This window comes from Cheilinus undulatus, linkage group 17 (assembly GCF_018320785.1).
Source record: "Cheilinus undulatus linkage group 17, ASM1832078v1, whole genome shotgun sequence".
Lineage (NCBI taxonomy): Eukaryota > Metazoa > Chordata > Actinopteri > Labriformes > Labridae > Cheilinus > Cheilinus undulatus.
The window spans coordinates 44,086,299-44,108,923 of record NC_054881.1 but is presented as its reverse complement, the minus strand read 5'-3'; the positions used below and the strand labels follow the sequence as shown (position 1 = coordinate 44,108,923).

Sequence of the window (22,625 nt, the reverse complement as noted above, 5' to 3'; positions counted from 1 at the left end):
TTTATATGTTAAAGTGAACCTGTGTGTTTGTTTATATGTTAAAGTGAACCTGTGTGTTTGTTTATATGTTAAAGTGGACCTGTATGTGTTTGTTTATATGTTAAAGTGGACCTGTGTGTTTGTTTATATGTTAAAGTGAACCTGTGTGTTTGTTGTGTGTTAAAGTGGACCTGTGTGTTTGTTTATATGTTAAAGTGGACCTGTGTGTTGGTTTAAATGTTAAAGTGAACCTGTGTGTTTGTTTATATGTTAAAATGAACCTGTGTGTTTGTTTATATGTTAAAATGGACCTGTGTGTGTTTGTTTATATGTTAAAGTGGACCTGTGTGTTTGTTTATATGTTAAAGTGAACCTGTGTGTTTGTTGCGTGTTAAAGTGGACCTGTGTGTTTGTTTATATGTTAAAGTGGACCTGTGTGTTTGTTTATATGTTAAAGTGGACCTGTGTGTTGGTTTTATGTTAAAGTGGACCTGTGTGTTTGTTGCGTGTTAAAATGAACCTGTGTGTGTTTGTTTATATGTTTAAGTGGACCTGTGTGTTTGTTGCATGTTAAAGTGAACGTGTGTGTGTTTGTTTATATGTTAAAGTGAAACTGTGTGTTTGTTTATATGTTAAAGTGGACCTGTGTGTTGGTTTTATGTTCAAGTGGACCTGTGTGTTTGTTGCGTGTTAAAAATGAACCTGTGTGTGTTTGTTTATATGTTAAAGTGAACCTGTGTGTTTGTTTATATGTTAAAGTGGACCTGTATGTGTTTGTTTATATGTTAAAGTGGACCTGTGTGTTTGTTTATATGTTAAAGTGGACCTTTGTGCTTGTTTATATGTTAAAGTGGACATGTGTGTTGGTTTTATGTTAAAATGAACCTGTGTGTTTGTTTTTATGGTAAAGTGGACTTGTGTGTGTTTGTTTATATGTCAAAGTGGACCTGTGTGTTTGTTTATATGTTAAAGTGAACCTGTGTGTTTGTTTATATGTTAAAGTGGACCTGTATGTGTGTTTGTTTATATGTTAAAGTGGACCTGTGTGTTTGTTTATATGTTAAAGTGGACCTGTGTGTTGGTTTTATGTTAAAATGAACCTGTGTGTTTGTTTATATGGTAAAGTGGACCTGTCGGTGTTTGTTTATATGGTAAAGTGGACCTCTGTGTGTTTGTTTATATGTTAAATTGGACCTGTCGGTGTTTGTTTATATGGTCTGCTATGCAGACGACACACAGCTATTCCTGTCCTTTCCACCAGATGACACAACTGTCTCAGCTCGGATCTCATCCTGCCTTGCTGATATTTCTAAATGGATGAGGGAACGTCACCTTCAGCTCAACCTGCCCAAAACGGAGCTCATTATCATCCCAGCCAGTCCCACTGTGGAACCGCAGATCAGTATCCAGCTTGGATCAAATAATCTCTTGCCCACTAAGTCAGCCCGGAATCTGGGTGTCATGATTGATGACCAGCTAACCTTCAAGCTCCATGTGGCCTCGACTGCTCGGTCCTGCCGTTTCGCCCTCTACAACATCAAGAGGATCAGACCCTACTTGACAGAGCATGCTACACAACTCCTAGTACAGGCTCTTATAATATCACGTATTGACTACTGTAACTCATTACTGGCAGGCCTACCTGCATGCACAGTTATACCTCTGCAGTTGATCCAGAACGCAGCAGCACGTCTGGTCTTCAACCAACCCAAGAGAGCTCATGTCACGCCTCTTTTAATCTCTCTACACTGGCTTCCAGTTGCAGCTCGCATTAAATTCAAAACTCTAATCATTGCTTACAAAGCAGTAACTAAAACTGCTCCTGTTTACCTGTAGTCCCTCATCCAGGTCTACACCCTTCTCGCCCACTACGCTCAGCCAGCGAAAGGCGCCTGGTACTTCCAGCACATCATGCTCCTAAGTCACTAGCTCGACTCTTCTCCTCTGTTGTCCCTAAATGGTGGAATGAATTACCCAACTCCATTCGATCTACAGACTCCCTGTCTACTTTCAAGAGAAGGCTAAAGACCCAGCTCTTCAGAGAACACTTTGCACTTAGCTAGGCAATTCTCTACTGTTGTCCCCAGTAGTAGATTGAGTCTCAGCCAGACTATTCTCCACTGCTGTCCCCAGTGGTTGAATGAGTTTCCCAACTATAGTTAGCTCGCACTGTCCTGCTCTACTTCTGGGATTTCTTTGCCCAGCTCTTTGGGAATGATCCAGCACTTGGTACTTGGTAAATAGTTGTTGTGAAGCCTAATGAATGGCAATTAGTGATCCCACATTTCCTTGATTCATTGTTGCTGTCTAAAAACAAAAAAAAAAAAAACATAAAAACAAAAAAAAAAAAAAAAAAAAAAAAACCAAAACAAACAAAAAAAAACAACTAAATAAACAACGTATATTTTAGGTACTCTGCCTTAAACTCTACACGGCAGCACTTGCGTCCAATTGAACCTGAAGTACTTGATGGCACTTACTGATGTTGTTTCTTCTTGTCTAGATCATTGCTTGTGTTGTTCTTGCTCTCAAATGTACGTCGCTTTGGAGAAAAGCGTCTGCTAAATGACATTGTAACATTGTAACATTGTAACCTGTGTGTGTTTGTTTATATGTTTAAGTGGACCTGTGTGTTGGTTTTATGTTAAAATGAACCTGTGTGTTTGTTTACATGGTAAAGTTGACTTGTGTGTGTTTGTTTATATGTTAAAGTTGACCTGTATGTGTTTGTTGATATGTTAAAGTGGACCTGTGTGTTTGTTTATATGTTAAAGTGGACCTGTGTGTTTGTTTATATGTTAAAGTGGACCTGTATGTGTTGGTTTTATGTTAAAATGAACCTGTGTGTTTGTTTATATGGTAAAGTGGACTTGTGTGTGTTTGTTTATATGTTAAAGTGGACCTGTCGGTGTTTGTTTATATGTTAAAGTGGACCTGTGTGTTTGTTTATATGTTAAAGTGGACCTGTGTGTTGGTTTTATGTTAAAATGAACCTGTGTGTTTGTTTATATGTTAAAGTGGACCTTTGTGTTTGTTTATATGTTAAAGTGGACCTGTCGGTGTTTGTTTATATGTTAAAGTGGACCTGTATGTGTTTGTTTATATGGTAAAGTGGACCTGTGTGTTGGTTTTATGTTAAAATGAACCTGTGTGTTTGTTTATATGTTAAAGTGGACCTGTGTGTTTGTTTATATGTTAAAGTGGACCTGTGTGTTTGTTTATATGTTAAAGTGGACCTGTTGGTGTTTGTTTATATGGTAAAGTGGACCTGTGTGTGTTTGTTTATATGTTAAAGTGGACTTGTGTGTGTTTGTTTATATGTTAAAGTGGACCTGTGTGTGTTTGTTTATATGTTAAAGTGGACTTGTGTGTGTTTGTTTATATGTTAAAGTGGACCTGTGTGTGTTTGTATATATGTTAAAGTGGGCCTGTGTGTTGGTTTTATGTTAAAATGAACCTGTGTGTTTGTTTATATGTTAAAGTGGACCTGTGTGTTTGTTTATATGTTAAAGTGGACTTGTGTGTGTTTGTTTATAGTTAAAGTGGACCTGTGTGTGTTTGTATATATGTTAAAGTGGGCCTGTGTGTTGGTTTTATGTTAAAATGAACCTGTGTGTTTGTTTATATGTTAAAGTGGACCAGTGTGTTTGTTTATATGTTAAAGTGGACCTGTGTGTTTGTTTATATGTTAAAGTGGACCTGTTGGTGTTTGTTTATATGGTAAAGTGGACCTGTTGGTGTTTGTTTATATGGTAAAGTGGACCTGTGTGTTTGTTTATATGTTAAAGTGGACTTGTGTGTGTTTGTTTATATGTTAAAGTGGACCTGTGTGTTTGTTTATATGTTAAAGTGGACCTGTTGGTGTTTGTTTATATGGTAAAGTGGACCTGTGTGTGTTTGTTTATATGTTAAAGTGGACCTGTGTGTTTGTTTATATGTTAAAGTGGACTTGTGTGTGTTTGTTTATATGTTAAAGTGGACCTGTGTGTTTGTTTATATGTTAAAGTGGACCCGTTGGTGTTTGTTTATATGGTAAAGTGGACCTGTGTGTGTTTGTTTATATGTTAAAGTGGACGCGTTGGTGTTTGTTTATATGTTAAAGTGGACCTGTGTGTTGGTTTTATGTTAAAATGAACCTGTGTGTTTGTTTATATGTTAAAGTGGACGTGCGTGTGTTTGTTTAAATGTTAAATTGAACCTTATCACCATAAACAGCAGTGGTGAGGTGAACGGCGGTTGCTCTCTGCAGGTCGTGTGCTTGTGCAGTGTAGAGGGGCTGGCGACAGCGTGTTAGGAGGATGCCTGGGCACACAAGGTCACATATTTGTCTAAATTTAGTCACGTGTCAGCTGTGACAGGGAGCAGCGTGTGACTGGGAGGACTGGGAGGACTGGTCAGTGTCCACCCAGCAGGGTGACGCCTCCTTCCATGTCCTCATGAAGAATCCTAATGCTCTGCTGTTTTTCTTCACAGTCTGATTTTGATCTTCACTGAAAGTTTCTGTGAAGTTAAAACAATCAGATGAAGCTGTACTGGTCTAAAGTTGTCATTGTTCTTCCTGCTAGGCTAAGCTAAGGCAGTGATGCTCAACCTCTGGGTCCTGGCCTTTGTTGGAGTCACAGGATAATTTCTGGGGTTCATCAGGTGGTAGAGGAGAACAGGACTGGGTTAAAACCTGGTCTATAGCTGACTGTTTTTTTGTTGGGCTGTGTCGTTGTGCTTGAGAGCTGAAGGATCCCAGAAGTTTCAAACATAAAGCCTGGTCAGCAGGAAACAGATGGATTCGTGTCCATTGCATGAATTTATCTGACACACATCAGAGAGAGCTAAAATAATAATAATAATACTGCTTTGTCAAAATATTTCCCAAATAAATCAGTCTAAGTGGAGCATGGGAACAGTAAATAAACATAAAACTGAAAGAATGACTACAGTTTAAATACTGCTGTAGAAAAGCTGTTAGCCGTCCTCATTCATATATATAAAGCTCTAGTTTCTCCTCTCTCTGTGGAGGCTGATTGGTCCACAGAGTCCTGAGTAATCCCCCCTCTCCTCCTGCTTGTCTTTTATCATGTCTGATTGGCTACACAGAAACACGTGACCATACAGTCCAATCACAGCGCTAATGTTAGCAGAATGGTAACATTCATTCTGGGCTGTTTAGTGTGGGGAGGGGACACGTCACTGCAGGAGACCCTCTGCCAAGACAAGCAGAGTGTGGCCCCCGAGCTAACTGCTAACGCACTAGCAGGCCCTAGATATACTGGACAAGCCCACTGTGATGATCAGAAACCCGCAGCAAAGCAGACCAGGAGTAGAGTGAAAACATCCATTCTGTCACAGAAATCTTTCAGCGTTGCTCTCTGCACTTGTCTAAATAAAGAGACGTAATCCAGTTCAGAAAAAAATGCCACTGTGGCTAAGTCTAAGCTAATCACTCCACTAGCAGGCCTGCGATACGAGCACAACAACACTGATCCTTCCCTCCTAACTCTCACACACTCATGCTGAAGATCAGCAGAGGAGTGAAAACATCTTTACCAACATGAACAGCTCTGAGGGGTTTTTATTCTTCATTTCAAACATGGTCCAGGTCTAGTAAAGAGGACGCGATGCTAAAGCTGTATCTGAGATATTTACAGCAGTGGAGGCAGACATTAGAGGACGTAGCCCTCTGATCTCTGTTGAGGCTGGCAGGGTGGCGGCTACGCAAACGCTGCTGCACCGTCAGAATATCGCCGCTGCTCCTGCATGGATCCCCATCGTGGTTTTACCTCTGCTGTTGGCTGCATGAATCCCTGCTGTCTGATCTGTCTCTGTTGTTTAAGTTCCACCCAAAATAGGGCCATAAACCAAATATTCTATCAGGCATTATGAGAGATTTATGCAGTCTGGTATACCTGAAAGCTGAGACTGATACAGAGGGGTCTGGGATGTCTCCATTTGGACCGGATTCTCTGTCTCAGCTCAGTTAGAGCCGGTCTTGAGGCTCCAAACACCAGGTTGACTTTGTGTGTCTTTAAACCGTCTTTAAAAAGACGCCAATTTAGCTCAGTTGATAGAGCGTTGGTGCACCGGTCTGAGATCGAGTCCCAGCCTTAGTGCTGTTTGGTCCAGGTCTTCCCCCTCTCTCTTCATGTCTCCTGTCTCTCTTCAGCTGTCTTACTGAAATAAAGGGAAAAGCTCAAAAATAATCTTTGTAATAAATAAATAGATAAACAAAAGAGGACAAAAGGAAACTCAGCAGGAGCCAGCTCTTGGAACTGTCTCATGTGGTCTTGGACTGCATTGTCTCACCCGTACTGGACCAGGTTTATTAGCTAAATATTCAATAATTGAGTTCATAGTTTATTAAATGACCATGATGTGTTATCAGAGGAGACTAAGACCAGAGACTGAGACCATGATCTGCTGTAAAAAGCAGACTCTAAGGATGACTAATGGCCATTGAGGTCTAACCGTGGAGCGTCTGCAGCGATGTTGAAAGATTAAAGTGATCTGAAATCCTCCGAGAGGAAGTGGAGAGAGCAGAGATGACTAACCAAAGAGATATTTCTGTGCCGAGAACAAGGAAGCGAGTGTTTGAGGAGTTAAGGAGGGTGGACGCCAGGAGGAAACGTCTGAGAGCGTTAATGGTTAAGAGATTTACAATCCCTCTTTCATCAGCGCAATGTGTGTTTAACTGACAGGAAGTACGACTGTAGGGGACCAGGATCAGGATGTCAGAGTCCAGAACACTGATCTGGTCCATCCGTACAGGATCAGGATGTCAGAGTCCAAAACACTGATCTGGTCCATCCGTACAGGATCAGGATGTCAGAGTCCAAAACACTGATCTGGTCCATCTGTACAGGATCAGGATGTCAGAGTCCAAAACACTGATCTGGTCCATCCGTACAGGATCAGGATGTCAGAGTCCAGAACACTGATCTGGTCCATCTGTACAGGATCAGAATGTCAGAATCCAAAACACTGATCTGGTCCATCCGTACAGGATCAGGATGTCAGAGTCCAAAACACTGATCTGGTCCATCTGTACAGGATCAGAATGTCAGAATCCAAAACACTGATCTGGTCCATCCATACAGGATCAGGATGTCAGAGTCCAAAACACTGATCTGGTCCATCCGTACAGGATCCGGAATGTCAGAGTCCAAAACACTGATCTGGTCCATCCATACAGGATCAGGATGTCAGAGTCCAAAACACCGATCTGGTCCATCCATACAGGATCAGGATGTCAGAGTCCAAAACACCGATCTGGTCCATCTGTACAGGATCAGGATGTCAGAGTCCAAAACACTGATCTGGTCCATCCGTACAGGATCAGGATGTCAGAGTCCAAAACACTGATCTGGTCCATCCATACAGGATCAGGATGTCAGAGTCCAAAACACTGATCTGGTCCATCCGTACAGGATCAGGATGTCAGAGTCCAAAACACTGATCTGGTCCATCTGTACAGGATCAGGATGTCAGAGTCCAAAACACTGATCTGTTCCATCTGTACAGGATCAGGATGTCAGAGTCCAAAACACTGATCTGTTCCATCTGTACAGGATCAGGATGTCAGAGTCCAAAACACTGATCTGGTCCATCTGTACAGGATCAGGATGTCAGAGTCCAAAACACTGATCTGGTCCATCTGTACAGGATCAGGATGTCAGAGTCCAAACACTGATCTTGTTCTGGTAAAAAATCTAAAGGTTTATGCTTCAGTGGCAGAAATGTGTCCTGGAGGTTCAGTATTTGATGCCTTCATGTTTGTGATGATTAATGACATACAGAGGTCTAGTGGGTCGGTCTAACCCCCATGTGTGGGCAGCCCAGGCTCAGGTCCAGACTGGTCTCTGCTCTTCTCCTGACCAGGGTCAGCTAGAGTTCACCGATAGTGAGCAATCATGGACCGGTGTGTCAGCGGCCTGTAGAGATCTCACTGTGGTGGTTGGTCCTTGACTCTGATTGGTCAGTCCCTGTGTCAACAGTCAGCCACCAGACCAGCAACCAGACCAGCAACTAGACCAGCAACCAGACCAGCGACCAGACCAGCGACCAGACCAGCGACTAGACCGGCAACCAGACCAGCGACTAGACCAGCGACTAGACCAGCGACTAGACCAGCAACTAGACCAGCGACTAGACCAGCGACTAGACCGGCGACCAGACCGGCGACTAGACCGGCGACCAGACCAGCGACTAGACCAGCAACTAGACCAGCGACTAGACCAGCGACTAGACCGGCGACCAGACCAGCGACTAGACCGGCGACTAGACCGGTAACCAGACCAGCGACTAGACCAGCGACTAGACCGGTAACCAGACCAGCGACCAGACCAGCGACTAGACCAGCGACTAGACCGGTAACCAGACCAGCGACTAGACCAGCAACTAGACCAGCGACTAGACCAGCGACTAGACCGGTAACCAGACCAGCGACTAGACCGGTAACCAGACCAGCGACTAGACCAGCGACTAGACCAGCGACTAGACCGGTAACCAGACCAGCGACTAGACCAGCGACTAGACCAGTAACCAGACCAGCGACTAGACCAGCACTCTAGGCTCAACGCCATTGGCAGGACAAACGCCACATTAGCGGCCGTTTTTGTCACCACCCCTTAAAGTGCAGACTCTGAAAACTGTTCACCATTTGGAACAGCGCTGACTCTTTTCCCTCATAAGCCAATCACAATCAAGAAGGGGCGGGACTTCTGATAATAGTGGAAGAGAAACTGTCTTTTTGGTTTTCAAGCGTGTAGCTGCTGCCTGTCAGGACAGAACGTCCTCGGTCTGCTGGTCTTCTGTCTGGTATTTCCTGGAACACATGAAGCCCACAGAGCTATTTTAAAACGGCGTTGCAGAGGAAAGGGTTGATGTAACGTAGCGGTGGTGGACTCTGGTAACTGGGCGCTAAGATGGCGGTGGACTCAGGCTCTGATGACTGTGATGGACAAAACCAGCGTCCAGTCCCCTTCTGAGTTTTATTTTGAAAGGGTCTGAAAGGGTCTGAGTTTTATTTTGAAAGGGTCTGAAAGGGTCTGAGTTTTATTTTGAAAGGGTCTGAGTTTTATTTTGAAAGGGTCCGCCCTCTCCAAACACACATAGATGAGGAATATTTCCCGTGATGTGAGGCAGGTGGTGTCAGCTGGTTTCACGTTTTCGGTCTTTTCTGATGTCAGGACAGTAGCAGGTAGTTTTTTATTGAACAGCATCAAAGTAGTGAAAATGTTGTGTTCTTCATCATCATCATCAGCAGCAGAGGCGTGCTGCTTCTTGCATGAATCCTGTCATAGTGAAATAGGAGAAGTGGTGAGTCATGGAGGATGTTTTTAGTGAACTACTTCCTTTAGGCCGTCCCCGTTTGACCCCAGCGGCTCATTAACCACCTGACTCATTCACACGTGTGCTTTTTCTGTCCTTTCTTTATATTTTAGACCTTTACATCACTAGCAGAAGGGCATAGATGTTCTTCAGCTCTTCTTTACATCCCTGCATGGAGCCATTTTGGTTAGAAACCCCCTCCTCCATGTAGAGCTTCTAGCTGAGATATCAGAGACGTTTGGCTGCAGCTCCTTAAGAACTGGTCTGCTCTTCTACAGGACTGGCCCTGGTGTCAGAGACTCTGAGGTTTCTGGTTTAGTGATTAATTGCTGGTGTCAGATCAGTGGTTGGTGGTTAAAGCTGCAGCTAAAGCCCACACACACACGTGTGTGACCACGGCTGCAGAGCTGAAGATGTTTCATCATGCAGATGCATCCAAATATAGCAGCACTGTCCAGGTCAGAAGATGCTTGGGGGCATGAACCAAAACAGTACTTAGACCATGAACCAGGCCCCTGACCAGTGCATGAAGGACTACAGTCTCTGCAGGCCCCTGATCCACCACACTGGTCAGACTCAGAGAGTCTATCCTGCTACTGTGGACCTGTCTCATCATTTCTGAGACTCCAACTCTGACTCTGTCCTACTCCACATCCTCCTGCAGCTCTGAGGATCACATGGACCCTGCTGCAGGACTTCATAGTACCTTTAACATCAGAACCAGAGAGGCAGCAGGCGCTGCAGTTTCAGCTGTAGAGCTGTGCTTGGTTGGGTTGGCGCTGAGGTTAGAGTCCCGATTCCTGATCCTGGTCCATGTTAGGGTCATGCCCCCCCCCAACCTCTCCATGTTGCCCCTCTGTCTCCAGCTGTCCTGCCAAAATAAAGTCAGAAACCCCAGAAACCCATAACAGAGGCGGCGGCCATGACTGGAAGGACCGGTGGCTGGTCTGTCTCTGTGGGAGGACGAGTGAATCTGAGACAAAGAGCAGATTGAGGAGGTTTGGCAGACTCCACACACCACTGTTAGCTGCTGGAGACAGAGCAGAAATCACCAGATAAAGAAATGTCAGATATTCACTGAATGACCAGAAAATCACAGAGACTTCCAGAAATCTTCACGTCTGCTTCACCTTCACTGGACAAACATGAGACAGAAAATAACTGTCGATTTTTAACCTTTGTAATAATATCTTGAATTTATATAGTGCCTTTCAAGAAACCCAAGGATGCTTTACAGGAACTCATAGACATGGACAAACTATGTGAGGGTAGGATGAGTGTGAGGGTGGTTTAGTGAAGACTGGAGGCTGTGGTGAACAGGTGGTGCTGGAGACGTTTTTTGAAAATGTCCAGAGATGGAGCGCTACGGATGTCTGCAGGAAGAGTGTTCCAGAGGGTGGGGGCTGCAGCACTGAAGGCTCTGTCTCCACAGGTTCAGAGTTTGGTTTTGGGCATGGAAAGTAGGCCGGTGTCTGAAGATGGAAGGTTATGGGATGGTGTGTATGGATGGAGGAGATCAGAAAGGTACTGGGGAGCCAGAGCATGGAGTCTCATTATTGATCAGTTAGTCAAAATCTGTTAATCAGTGGGTTTATCAGGATCCAGTCTCTGGTTTATCAGGGTCCAGTCTCTGGGTTTATCAGGGTCCAGTCTCTGGGTTTATCAGGGTCCAGTCTCTGGGTTTATCAGGGTCCAGTCTCTGGTTTATCAGGGTCCAGTCTCTGGGTTTATCAGGGTCCAGTCTCTGGTTTATCAGGGTCCAGTCTCTGGGTTTATCAGGGTCCAGTCTCTGGTTTATCAGGGTCCAGTGTCTGGGTTTATCAGGGTCCAGTCTCTGGTTTATCAGGGTCCAGTCTCTGGGTTTATCAGGGTCCAGTCTCTGGTTTATCAGGGTCCAGTCTCTGGGTTTATCAGGGTCCAGTCTCTGGGTTTATCAGGGTCCAGTCTCTGGTTTATCAGGGTCCAGTCTCTGGGTTTATCAGGGTCCAGTCTCTGGGTTTATCAGGGTCCAGTCTCTGGTTTATCAGGGTCCAGTCTCTGGGTTTATCAGGGTCCAGTCTCTGGTTTATCAGGGTCCAGTGTCTGGGTTTATCAGGGTCCATTCTCTGGTTTATCAGGGTCCAGTCTCTGGGTTTATCAGGGTCCAGTCTCTGGTTTATCAGGGTCCAGTCTCTGGGTTTATCAGGGTCCAGTCTCTGGGTTTATCAGGGTCCAGTCTCTGGATTATCAGGGTCCATTCTCTGGTTTATCAGGGTCCATTCTCTGGTTTATCAGGGTCCAGTCTCTGGTTTATCAGGGTCCAGTCTCTGGGTTTATCAGGGTCCAGTCTCTGGTTTATCAGGGTCCAGTCTCTGGGTTTATCAGGGTCCAGTCTCTGGTTTATCAGGGTCCAGTCTCTGGGTTTATCAGGGTCCAGTCTCTGGGTTTATCAGGGTCCAGTCTCTGGTTTATCAGGGTCCAGTCTCTGGTTTATCAGGGTCCAGTCTCTGGTTTATCAGGGTCCAGTCTCTGGTTTATCAGGGTCCAGTCTCTGGTGATCAGGGTCCAGTATCTGGTTATCAGGGTCCAGTCTCTGGTTATCAGGGTCCAGTCTCTGGTTATCAGGAACCAGTCTCTGGTTTATCAGGGTCCAGTCTCTGGTTTATCAGGGTCCAGTCTCTGGGTTTATCACGGTCTATTCTCTGGTTTATCAGGGTCCAGTCTCTGGTTTATCAGGATCCAGTCTCTGTTTTTTCAGGGTCCATTCTCTGGGTTTATCAGGGTCCAGTCTCTGATTTATCAGGGTCCATTCTCTGGGTTTATCAGGGTCCAGTCTCTGGTTTATCAGGGTCAAGTCTCTGGTCTATCAGGGTCCAGTCTCTGGTTCATCAGGGTCCAGTCTCTGGTTTATCAGGGTCCAGTCTCTGGTTTTTTCAGGGTCCAGTCTCTGGTTTATCAGGGTCCAGTCTCTGGTTTATCAGGGTCCAGTCTCTGGTTTATCAGGGTCCATTCTCTGGGTTTTCAGGGTCCAGTCTCTGGTTTATCAGGGTCTGGTCTCTGGTTTATCAGGGTCCAGCTTCTGGTTTATCAGGGTCCAGTCTCTGGGTTTATCAGGGTCCAGTCTCTGGTTTATCAGGGTCCAGTCTCTGGTTTATCAGGGTCCAGTCTCTGGGTTTATCAGGGTCCAGTCTCTGGTTTATCAGGGTCCAGTCTCTGGGTTTATCAGGGTCCAGTCTCTGGTTTATCAGGGTCCAGTCTCTGGGTTTATCAGGGTCCATTCTCTGGTTTATCAGGGTCCAGTCTCTGGGTTTATCAGGGTCCAGTCTCTGGTTTATCAGGGTCCATTCTCTGGTTTATCAGGGTCCAGTGTCTGGGTTTATCAGGGTCCAGTCTCTGGTTTATCAGGGTCCAGTCTCTGGTTTATCAGGGTCCAGTCTCTGGTTTATCAGGGTCCAGTCTCTGGGTTTATCAGGGTCCAGTCTCTGGTTTATCAGGGTCCAGTCTCTGGTTTATCAGGGTCCAGTCTCTGGGTTTATCAGGGTCCAGTCTCTGGTTTATCAGGGTCCAGTCTCTGGTTTATCAGGGTCCAGTCTCTGGTTTATCAGGGTCCAGTCTCGGGTTTATCAGGGTCCAGTCTCTGGGTTTATCAGGGTCCAGTCTCTGGGTTTATCAGGGTCCAGTCTCTGGTTTATCAGGGTCCAGTCTCTGGGTTTATCAGGGTCCAGTCTCTGGTTTATCAGGGTCCAGTCTCTGGTTTATCAGGGTCCAGTCTCTGGGTTTATCAGGGTCCATTCTCTGGGTTTATCAGGGTCCAGTCTCTGGTTTATCAGGGTCCAGTCTCTGGTTTATCAGGGTCCAGTCTCTGGGTTTATCAGGGTCCAGTCACTGGGTTTATCAGGGTCCAGTCTCTGGTTTATCAGGGTCCAGTCTCTGGTTTATCAGGGTCCAGTCTCTGGGTTTATCAGGGTCCAGTCTCTGGGTTTATCAGGGTCCATTCTCTGGTTTATCAGGGTCCAGTCTCTGGGTTTATCAGGGTCCAGTCTCTGGGTTTATCAGGGTCCAGTCTCTGGTTTATCAGGGTCCAGTCTCTGGTTTATCAGGGTCCAGTCTCTGGTTTATCAGGGTCCAGTCTCTGGGTTTATCAGGGTCCAGTCTCTGGTTTATCAGGGTCCAGTCTCTGGGTTTATCAGGGTCCAGTCTCTGGGTTTATCAGGGTCCAGTCTCTGGGTTTATCAGGGTCCAGTCTCTGGTTTATCAGGGTCCAGTCTCTGGTTTATCAGGGTCCAGTCTCTGGGTTTATCAGGGTCCAGTCTCTGGTTTATCAGGGTCCAGTCTCTGGTTTATCAGGGTCCAGTCTCTGGGTTTATCAGGGTCCAGTCTCTGGTTTATCAGGGTCCAGTCTCTGGGTTTTTCAGGGTCCAGTCTCTGGTTTATCAGGGTCCAGTCTCTGGTTTATCAGGGTCCAGTCTCTGGGTTTATCAGGGTCCAGTCTCTGGTTTATCAGGGTCCAGTCTCTGGTTTATCAGGGTCCAGTCTCTGGGTTTATCAGGGTCCAGTCTCTGGTTTATCAGGGTCCAGTCTCTGGTTTATCAGGGTCCAGTCTCTGGTTTATCAGGGTCCAGTCTCCTCCATCTTTAATCCTCCCTACATCAGATAAATGAATAATAAGGGTTAGGGTCATCAGACTGGTTTTAGTACCTTGAACCCTCTAAAGGTGAGGGTCAGACTCAGCTGGGTGTCTGTAGACTCACTATCACTCGGAGATGAAGAACTGTGTCTGGGTTTAATGGAGAGTCTTCCTCCTACGTATTCCTCAGAAAGTCCCTCAGAGTTTTGCTTCAGTGTCAGAGGAAGCAGCTGTGATAGGCTGATAAAGACTGGGCTCATTCTGAACTCCAGGATGAAGCAACAGTCCCACATGTGAGCTCCTCTTAGCAAAGACCGGTGTCACCACTTCTGAGGAAATCCTCTAAAAATGGAAGTAAAGGTGGAGACATTTCTCTGAGTCCACTTTCAGCAGAAATAAAAATGTTTACAGCGTGGAACAGGAGCCGTTAGAGCTGCTGGATTTCAGCAGAAATAATAACGAGGAATATTTAAACTCATATCACAGCTTTCAAACATGGTGGTTCTCTGGTCTCTCCAACATCCACAGCTCTTTCCTCTGCTGACTGTATGAACACAGACAGACCCTCACAGAAACCCACCTCCTCTCCTCCTCTCCTCCTCTCTCCTCTCCTCCTCCTCTCCTCCTCTCCTCTCCTCTCCTCTCCTCTCCTCCTCCTCTCCTCCTCTCCTCTCCTCTCCTCTCCTCTCCTCCTCTCTCCTCCTCCTCTCCTCTCCTCTCCTCCTCTCCTCCTCTCCTCCCCTTTCCTCTCCTCCTCCTCTCCTCCCCTTTCCTCTCCTCCTCCTCTACTCTCCTCTCCTCTCCTCTCCTCCTCTCCTCCTCTCCTCTCCTCCGCTCTCCTCTCCTCTCCTCTCCTCTCCTCTCCTCCTCCTCTCCTCTCTTCTTCTCCTCTCCTCTCCTCTCCTCCTCTCCTCTCCTCTCCTCTCCTCTCCTCTCTTCTCCTCCTCTCCTCTCCTCTCCTCTCCTCTCCTCTCCTCCTCTCCTCCTCCTCCTCCTGTCAGACTGGGCTGTTTTGGCCTCTGTGCTGGGATGGTGTGGCTCTGATATATCTGCTAATATTGGACTCCAGTGAGTCTGGGTTAGGGTTAGACTGCAGGGATGCCTGTTTGAGAGGAGCAGAGGTTAAAATGACTCAGAGTTCTGTTTTTTTCTGCCAATAGTTTTTAACTGTGATATTATAAACCTTCATTTTTATGTCAGCCTGCTCGTTAAAATGGAGACGCTGGTTATAATGTTCGGTGCTGGTAGATTTAGAGGCGTCATGGACTTTTTAGTGAACCCATCAGTGACCCGGGACTGAGAACCTGGTCTACGGTGATGATGTATTCAGAGGAAAGACCGGCCTACATGTCAGAGGAACCCAGACTTGTTTTTTTAAGTTCAGACCCAAACATTGGTTTCATTTTTCCTCATCAGGTCAGAATCACGAGTCTGCAGAGGAGGATCATGAGGTGGAACAAAAACAGGGCTTTCTCTCACACAGGGACATTCTGTGGTCTTGAATAGCTCTGGGTCTGGTTCTTTAATGTCTGCAGGAGTGAAACCGTCCTCCTGTCCTACATCCTCCATTTCTCTACGACCCCCTCACGCCGCGTGGACCTGTCCCCTTTAAAACCTCTGGTCTCCATCAGGGAGAGACTGAACCACAGCTCTGGGAGCAGATCTAGACTAGATTTTACTGGCTAAACTGGAGGATCATGAATCTGAGGATTATACAAAGCCATAAATCAGCAGTGTTTGTTTCCAGGACTCCATCAGAAGGGGGTTTTAGAGGAGGTCTAGTCCGTAGACCTGCAGGCTGTCTGCAGTAAACACAGTCGATGCTCTCTCCCTCAGCATGTGGACGTTTTCACGCTCTCTCTTCATTTTCATGCATTCAGATGAAACTCAGCTCCTCCTCCACCCTCAAAACCACAGACTGTCTGCACGTGAGCGTAGAGTTGAAGCACTTCAGAGCAAAGAGTTCTCTTTATTTCTGCAGGAATCATGAGAAGCATGCTGCTAATACTCTTTCAGGATCACTGTAGTCTTTCTCCCAGTGGTAGAAATATTCACTCATCATATCTGACCATGAACAGCAGACTGAGCACAAAAATACACCACAGATCCAGAATGAGTGATGGTCAGAAGACCCCAGCCTCTGTCCTTCCATGCCCTCATGTTTACTGCAGAAATAAAGGAGCCATTTTACCCAGAATCCTCCAGTCCTGGTCTATGATGAGAGATTTAATCCAGCACAGAAACCATGACCACGGTCAGCGTCTGAGTGTGTGATGTGAAACCAGAGTCATGGTGGGAGGCCCCGCTGGTATTTCTGACATTTCGCTGCTTAGTGGAGCAGAGGAGGTGAAGGTGAACGCATGAACACCAGCTGAGTCATCACTGGGGGGGCCGGGGGGGCCGTAATGTTTCAGGACCAGGACACAGAGCGACTCTGACCCAGTTCAGACGTTTAATAGCGGTGAAAAGAAGTCATCAGCTGTTGGCAGAGGAATCACAAAGTTAATGAGACTTTTTCTGCAGAAAGGAGGAGAGAGGAGGCACGAGATCTGGCTCTGATGACTCAGAGACTCACAAGAAGTCCAGCGGCTCACAGTCCGACTGTTACTGATCCATTATGTGGAAACGTCCCTCTGGGTTCCAGTTAGAACCAGAGCAGAGTCTGGATCAGCGTGAGTCATCCCTGAATACGCTCAGACATTCAGGACTGCTGTAAGAACGCCACGGTCCAGACTCTGACCCCCTAATGAAATATGAATTATCAGGACTGGATCATGGTTTACAAACACAGTCAAGTATTAAGGAATCTAAAAACACGCTGCACATGTGAACATGAGCTCTGAGCATAAAACGGCACAACATCAGCAGCGAAAGAAGGATTTAAAGGTTTAAAATTCACACAGAATAAAAAACAACACATTAAAATCAGTCCAGAGCTCACACCTCAATGGAGAAACAGCAAGCAACTGTGAAGATGTGCAAATGAGCAATAATAGTGCAAGAAAAACCAACCTGAGGGCCGGTGTCCCTGGGTTTCCTTTCACTATCATGATCATCCTTAGAACTTCTGCAAAGATGCTGCAAGTGTGATGCAAATAAAACAGCTTTAATTTGTTCAGTAGAAAACATCCTGAAAACAAAGAATCATGCTGCAAATTTTACAGAGACAACAATGAAAAATACTGCAAACAGAATATGATTCTGCAGATTTTAAATAATAATTTCAAGTATAACACCAATAAAAAAACTCTTCTACCAAAAAACCTGCAGACAAAGAGACATGCTGCTACAAATAAAAGATATAAAGCTTTTTCAAATTCTGCCATACAAGAAAATCATAATGCAAATTTTATTTCAAAGAGATTAAGAAGATTTTACACCAAAATCATTGATGAAAAACTAAAAAAAAGGATAGGCTGATGCTCTGGGCCTTTTCTGTCCTTCCTAAACCAACCAGAGTATAACCCAGAAGACCTCAAAAATGCTGTTAATAACAAAATCTGAATATGTCCATTTAAATAATACATAAATAAATAATGTCCACCAGCTCAGACCAAAAAACATGCAGAAATATTCAGAGTTAAAGAGGCACAGAGGGCAGTTAGTTCCTCTGAGTTGTTCCTCAGAAGTGAACACATTCCTCACATGTGAACATGAGCCTGAGGTGACAGAGGCCTCATAAATACTCAAACGTCACCTCAGGATGTCAAACAGGCTGCACGCCATTTAGAGACACGGAGACGCAGATATGCAGAGCTCTGAGAGGAGCGATTTAGTCTGGAAACGTCCCGTTTACCACGGAAAGACCAGCATGAATGAGGAAAACAATCAATCAAATCATAGAGACTGAGAGCATCATTCAGGATTGTAAAGACTCGTCTGATAAGCCTCCTCCTTTATAGACTAAAGCTCCACCTCCTCCACCCCAGCCTCCTCCTCTATAGACTAAAGCTTCACCTCCTCCACCCCAGCCTCCTCCTTTATGGACTAAAGCTCCACCTCCTCCACCCCAGCCTCCTCCTCTATAGACCAAAGCTCCACCTCCTCCCCCCAGCCTCCTCCTTTATGGACTAAAGCTCCACCTCCTCCACCCCAGCCTCCTCCTCTATAGACTAAAGCTCCACCTCCTCCACCCCAGCCTCCTCCTTTATTGACTAAAGCTCCACCTCCTCCACCCCAGCCTCCTCCTCTATAGACTAAAGCTCCACCTCCTCCACCCCAGCCTCCTCCTTTATAGACTAAAGCTCCACCTCCTCCACCCCAGCCTCCTCCTCTATAGACTAAAGCTCCACCTCCTCCACCCCAGCCTCCTCCTATATAGACTAAAGCTCCACCTCCTCCACCCCAGCCTCCTCCTCTATAGACTAAAGCTTCACCTCCGCCACCCCAGCCTCCTCCTCTATAGACTAAAGCTCCACCTCCTCCACCCCAGCCTCCTCCTCAATAGACTAAAGCTTCACCTCCACCACCCCAGCCTCCTCCTCTATAGACTAAAGCTCCACCTCCTCCACCCCAGCCTCCTCCTTTATAGACTAAAGCTTCACCTCCTCCACCCCAGCCTCCTCCTCTATAGACTAAAGCTCCACCTCCTCCACCCCAGCCTCCTCCTCAATAGACTAAAGCTTCACCTCCACCACCCCAGCCTCCTCCTCTATAGACTAAAGCTCCACCTCCTCCACCCCAGCCTCCTCCTTTATAGACTAAAGCTCCACCTCCTCCACCCCAGCCTCCTCCTTTATAGACTAAAGCTTCACCTCCTCCACCCCAGCCTCCTCCTCTATAGACTAAAGCTCCACCTCCTCCACCCCAGCCTCCTCCTTTATAGACTAAAGCTCCACCTCCTCCACCCCAGCCTCCTCCTTTATAGACTAAAGCTCCACCTCCTCCACCCCAGCCTCCTCCTTTATTGACTAAAGCTCCACCTCCTCCACCCCAGCCTCCTCCTTTATAGACTAAAGCTCCACCTCCACCACCCCAGCCTCCTCCTTTATAGACTAAAGCTCCACCTCCTCCACCCCAGCCTCCTCCTTTATAGACTAAAGGTCCTCCTCCTCCACCCCAGCCTCCTCCTCTATAGACTAAAGCTCCACCTCCTCCACCCCAGCCTCCTCCTCTATAGACTAAAGCTCCACCTCCTCCACCCCAGCCTCCTCCTCTATAGACTAAAGCTCCACCTCCAACACCCCAACCTCCTATACTAAAGCTCCACCTCCTCCACCCCAGCCTCCTCCTTTATAGACTAAAGCTCCACCTCCTCCACCCCAGCCTACTCCTCTATAGACTAAAGCTCCACCACCTCCACCCCAGCCCCCCCTTTATGGACTAAAGCTCCACCTCCTCCACCCCAGCCTCCTCCTCTATAGACTAAAGCTCCACCTCCTCCACCCCAGCCTCCTCCTCTATAGACTAAAGCTCCACCTCCTCCACCCCAGCCTCCTCCTTTATGGACTAAAGCTCCACCTCCTCCACCCCAGCCTCCTCCTCTATAGACTAAAGCTCCACCTCCTCCACCCCAGCCTCCTCCTTTATAGACTAAAGCTTCACCTCCTCCACCCCAGCCTCCTCCTCTATATACTAAAGCTCCACCTCCTCCATCCCCGCCCCCCCTTTATGGACTAAATCTGCACCTCCGCCACCCCAGCCTCCTCCTCTATAGACTAAAGCTCCACCTCCTCCACCCCAGCCTCCTCCTCTATAGACTAAAGCTCCACCTCCTCCACCCCAGCCTCCTCCTCTATCGACTAAAGCTCCACCTCCTCCACCCCAGCCTCCTCCTCTATAGACCAAAGCTCCACCTCCTCCACCCCAGCCTCCTCCTCTATAGACTAAAGCTTCACCTCCTCCACCCCAGCCCCCCCTTTATGGACTAAATCTCCACCTCCTCCACCCCAGCCTCCTCCTCTATAGACTAAAGCTACACCTCCTCCACCCCAGCCTCCTCCTCTATAGACTAAAGCTCCACCTCCTCCACCCCAGCCTCCTCCTCTATATACTAAAGCTCCACCTCCTCCACCCCAGCCTCCTCCTTTATAGACTAAAGCTCCACCTCCTCCACCCCAGCCCCCCCTTTATGGACTAAATCTCCACCTCCTCCACCCCAGCCTCCTCCTCTATAGACTAAAGCTCCACCTCCTCCACCCCAGCCTCCTCCTCTATAGACTAAAGCTTCACCTCCGCCACCCCAGCCTCCTCCTCTATAGACTAAAGCTTCACCTCCTCCACCCCAGCCTCCTCCTCTATATACTAAAGCTCCACCTCCTCCACCCCAGCCTCCTCCTTTATAGACTAAAGCTTCACCTCCTCCACCCCAGCCTCCTCCTCTATATACTAAAGCTCCACCTCCTCCACCCCAGCCCCCCCTTTATGGACTAAAGCTCCACCTCCTCCACCCCAGCCTCCTCCTCTATAGACTAAAGCTTCACCTCCTCCACCCCAGCCTCCTCCTCTATATACTAAAGCTCCACCTCCTCCACCCCAGCCTCCTCCTTTATAGACTAAAGCTTCACCTCCTCCACCCCAGCCTCCTCCTCTATATACTAAAGCTCCACCTCCTCCACCCCAGCCCCCCCTTTATGGACTAAAGCTCCACCTCCTCCACCCCAGCCTCCTCCTCTATAGACTAAAGCTCCACCTCCGCCACCCCAGCCTCCTCCTCTATAGACTAAAGCTTCACCTCCTCCACCCCAGCCTCCTCCTCTATAGACTAAAGCTTCACCTCCGCCACCCCAGCCTCCTCCTCTATAGACTAAAGCTCCACCTCCTCCACCCCAGCCTCCTCCTTTATAGACTAAAGCTTCACCTCCTCCACCCCAGCCTCCTCCTCTATATACTAAAGCTCCACCTCCTCCATCCCCGACCCCCCTTTATGGACTAAATCTCCACCTCCTCCACCCCAGCCTCCTCCTCTATAGACTAAAGCTCCACCTCCTCCACCCCAGCCTCCTCCTCTATAGACTAAAGCTCCACCTCCGCCACCCCAGCCTCCTCCTCTATAGACTAAAGCTTCACCTCCTCCACCCCAGCCTCCTCCTCTATATACTAAAGCTCCACCTCCTCCACCCCAGCCTCCTCCTTTATAGACTAAAGCTCCACCTCCTCCACCCCAGCCTCCTCCTCTATATACTAAAGCTCCACCTCCTCCACCCCAGCCCCCCCTTTATGGACTAAAGCTCCACCTCCTCCACCCCAGCCTCCTCCTCTATAGACTAAAGCTCCACCTCCTCCACCCCAGCCTCCTCCTCTATAGACTAAAGCTCCACCTCCGCCACCCCAGCCTCCTCCTCTATATACTAAAGCTCCACCTCCTCCACCCCAGCCTCCTCCTTTATAGACTAAAGCTCCACCTCCTCCACCCCAGCCTCCTCCTCTATAGACTAAAGCTTCACCTCCTCCACCCCAGCCTCCTCCTTTATAGACTAAAGCTCCACCTCCTCCACCCCAGCCTCCTCCTTTATGGACTAGAGCTCCACCTCCTCCACCCCAGCCTCCTCCTCTATAGACTTAAGCTCCACCTCCTCCACCCCAGCCTCCTCCTCTATATACTAAAGCTCCACCTCCTCCACCCCAGCCTCCTCCTCTATATACTAAAGCTCCACCTCCTCCACCCCAGCCTCCTCCTTTATTGAGGTTAAACACCCAGAGACGTTAAAGTGTTCATGCTTTCAGCAGTTAATGTTTAAATTCTTGTCGACAGTATGACTGACTGAGATTAAAAAAGACAGAAACGGTAAAGATCAGAGACAGAGAACATGATGGTGAAGGAGTCCATCACAGATTTTCATATCTGGATTTCGATGAAACTGTTGTTCGTCACTGAGGCGTGCTGCAGAAGTTGATCAGAAATCCCCTCCGTGTCAGAGAGGATTTATCTCTGGGTATGAAGATTCTCTGATTAATAAAGGAGGCTGCTAGTTCAGGAGGTGATGGAGGAGGATATTTTACATGTTTCAGTAGGAAACTTCATGTTGGAAATGTCAACACATGCGTATTCATCATTAACCCGTTTCCCCCTCACACACGCGCCGTTTTCCCGTCTGCAGTCATTCTGAAAGTCTCAGACTGTCGCCGTGGAGCGAGCAGGTGGCATCTCAGCCCGCTACACGTGTTTCCTGCTCTGATTCAGACACATGTGGACGTCACACCGCCTGTTTCCTCCTGCGGGGCTCTGAGCTGTCTTCATCTGTGAGCTGGAGCCGATCAGTGAAGTTCTCTGATAGATACCTGAGTGAATAAAGATCTTCTTCTGCTGCAGGGTCAGCCGGCGCTGATGCCACCATGGAGGCCCAGAACAACAACCAGCCCACGTTAGACAACCTGAACAACCTTTACAAGATCGCTGCTCAGGACGACCAGGTAAATAACGGCGTGTTTGATCCGGTTTACAGCTTTAAAGTCAAAGTAAATGTCACGGATGTCTACATGTGTCAACAGCAGCTCCCTGCTCTCCTCTGAGCTCTGACGGCTTATTTAGAGGGAGAACATGCAGCTCTTTCAGAACTTTGTCCTGTTCCACAGAAGAACACGTCCGGCCGAAGGTTCTGCTTCTCCATGGCCAACTTTCAGATCGAGAAGAAGATCGGTCGGGGTCAGTTCAGCGAGGTTTATAAAGCCACGTACCTGCTGGACGGACAGCTGGTGGCTCTGAAGAAAGTCCAGGTGAGAACGTCAGCTCTGATCTTCTCTACTCATACGGCTGCTTTCTGCAGGTTTGAGCTTCTCT

General features: G+C 47.3%; 1 protein-coding gene across 1 annotated transcript in view; it reads left to right on the top strand.

Annotated features, from left to right (window-relative positions):
• The window catches only part of nek6 (NIMA-related kinase 6), a 48,663-nt gene that overhangs the window by 7,581 nt on the left and 18,457 nt on the right, over positions 1 to 22,625 (top strand). The window contains exons 2-3 of the mRNA XM_041810932.1: positions 22,158 to 22,258; positions 22,421 to 22,561. Of these exons, the coding sequence (XP_041666866.1) occupies positions 22,181 to 22,258; positions 22,421 to 22,561 (219 nt within the window). The 5' untranslated portion in view covers positions 22,158 to 22,180. The remainder of the gene's footprint in view (positions 1 to 22,157; positions 22,259 to 22,420; positions 22,562 to 22,625) is intronic.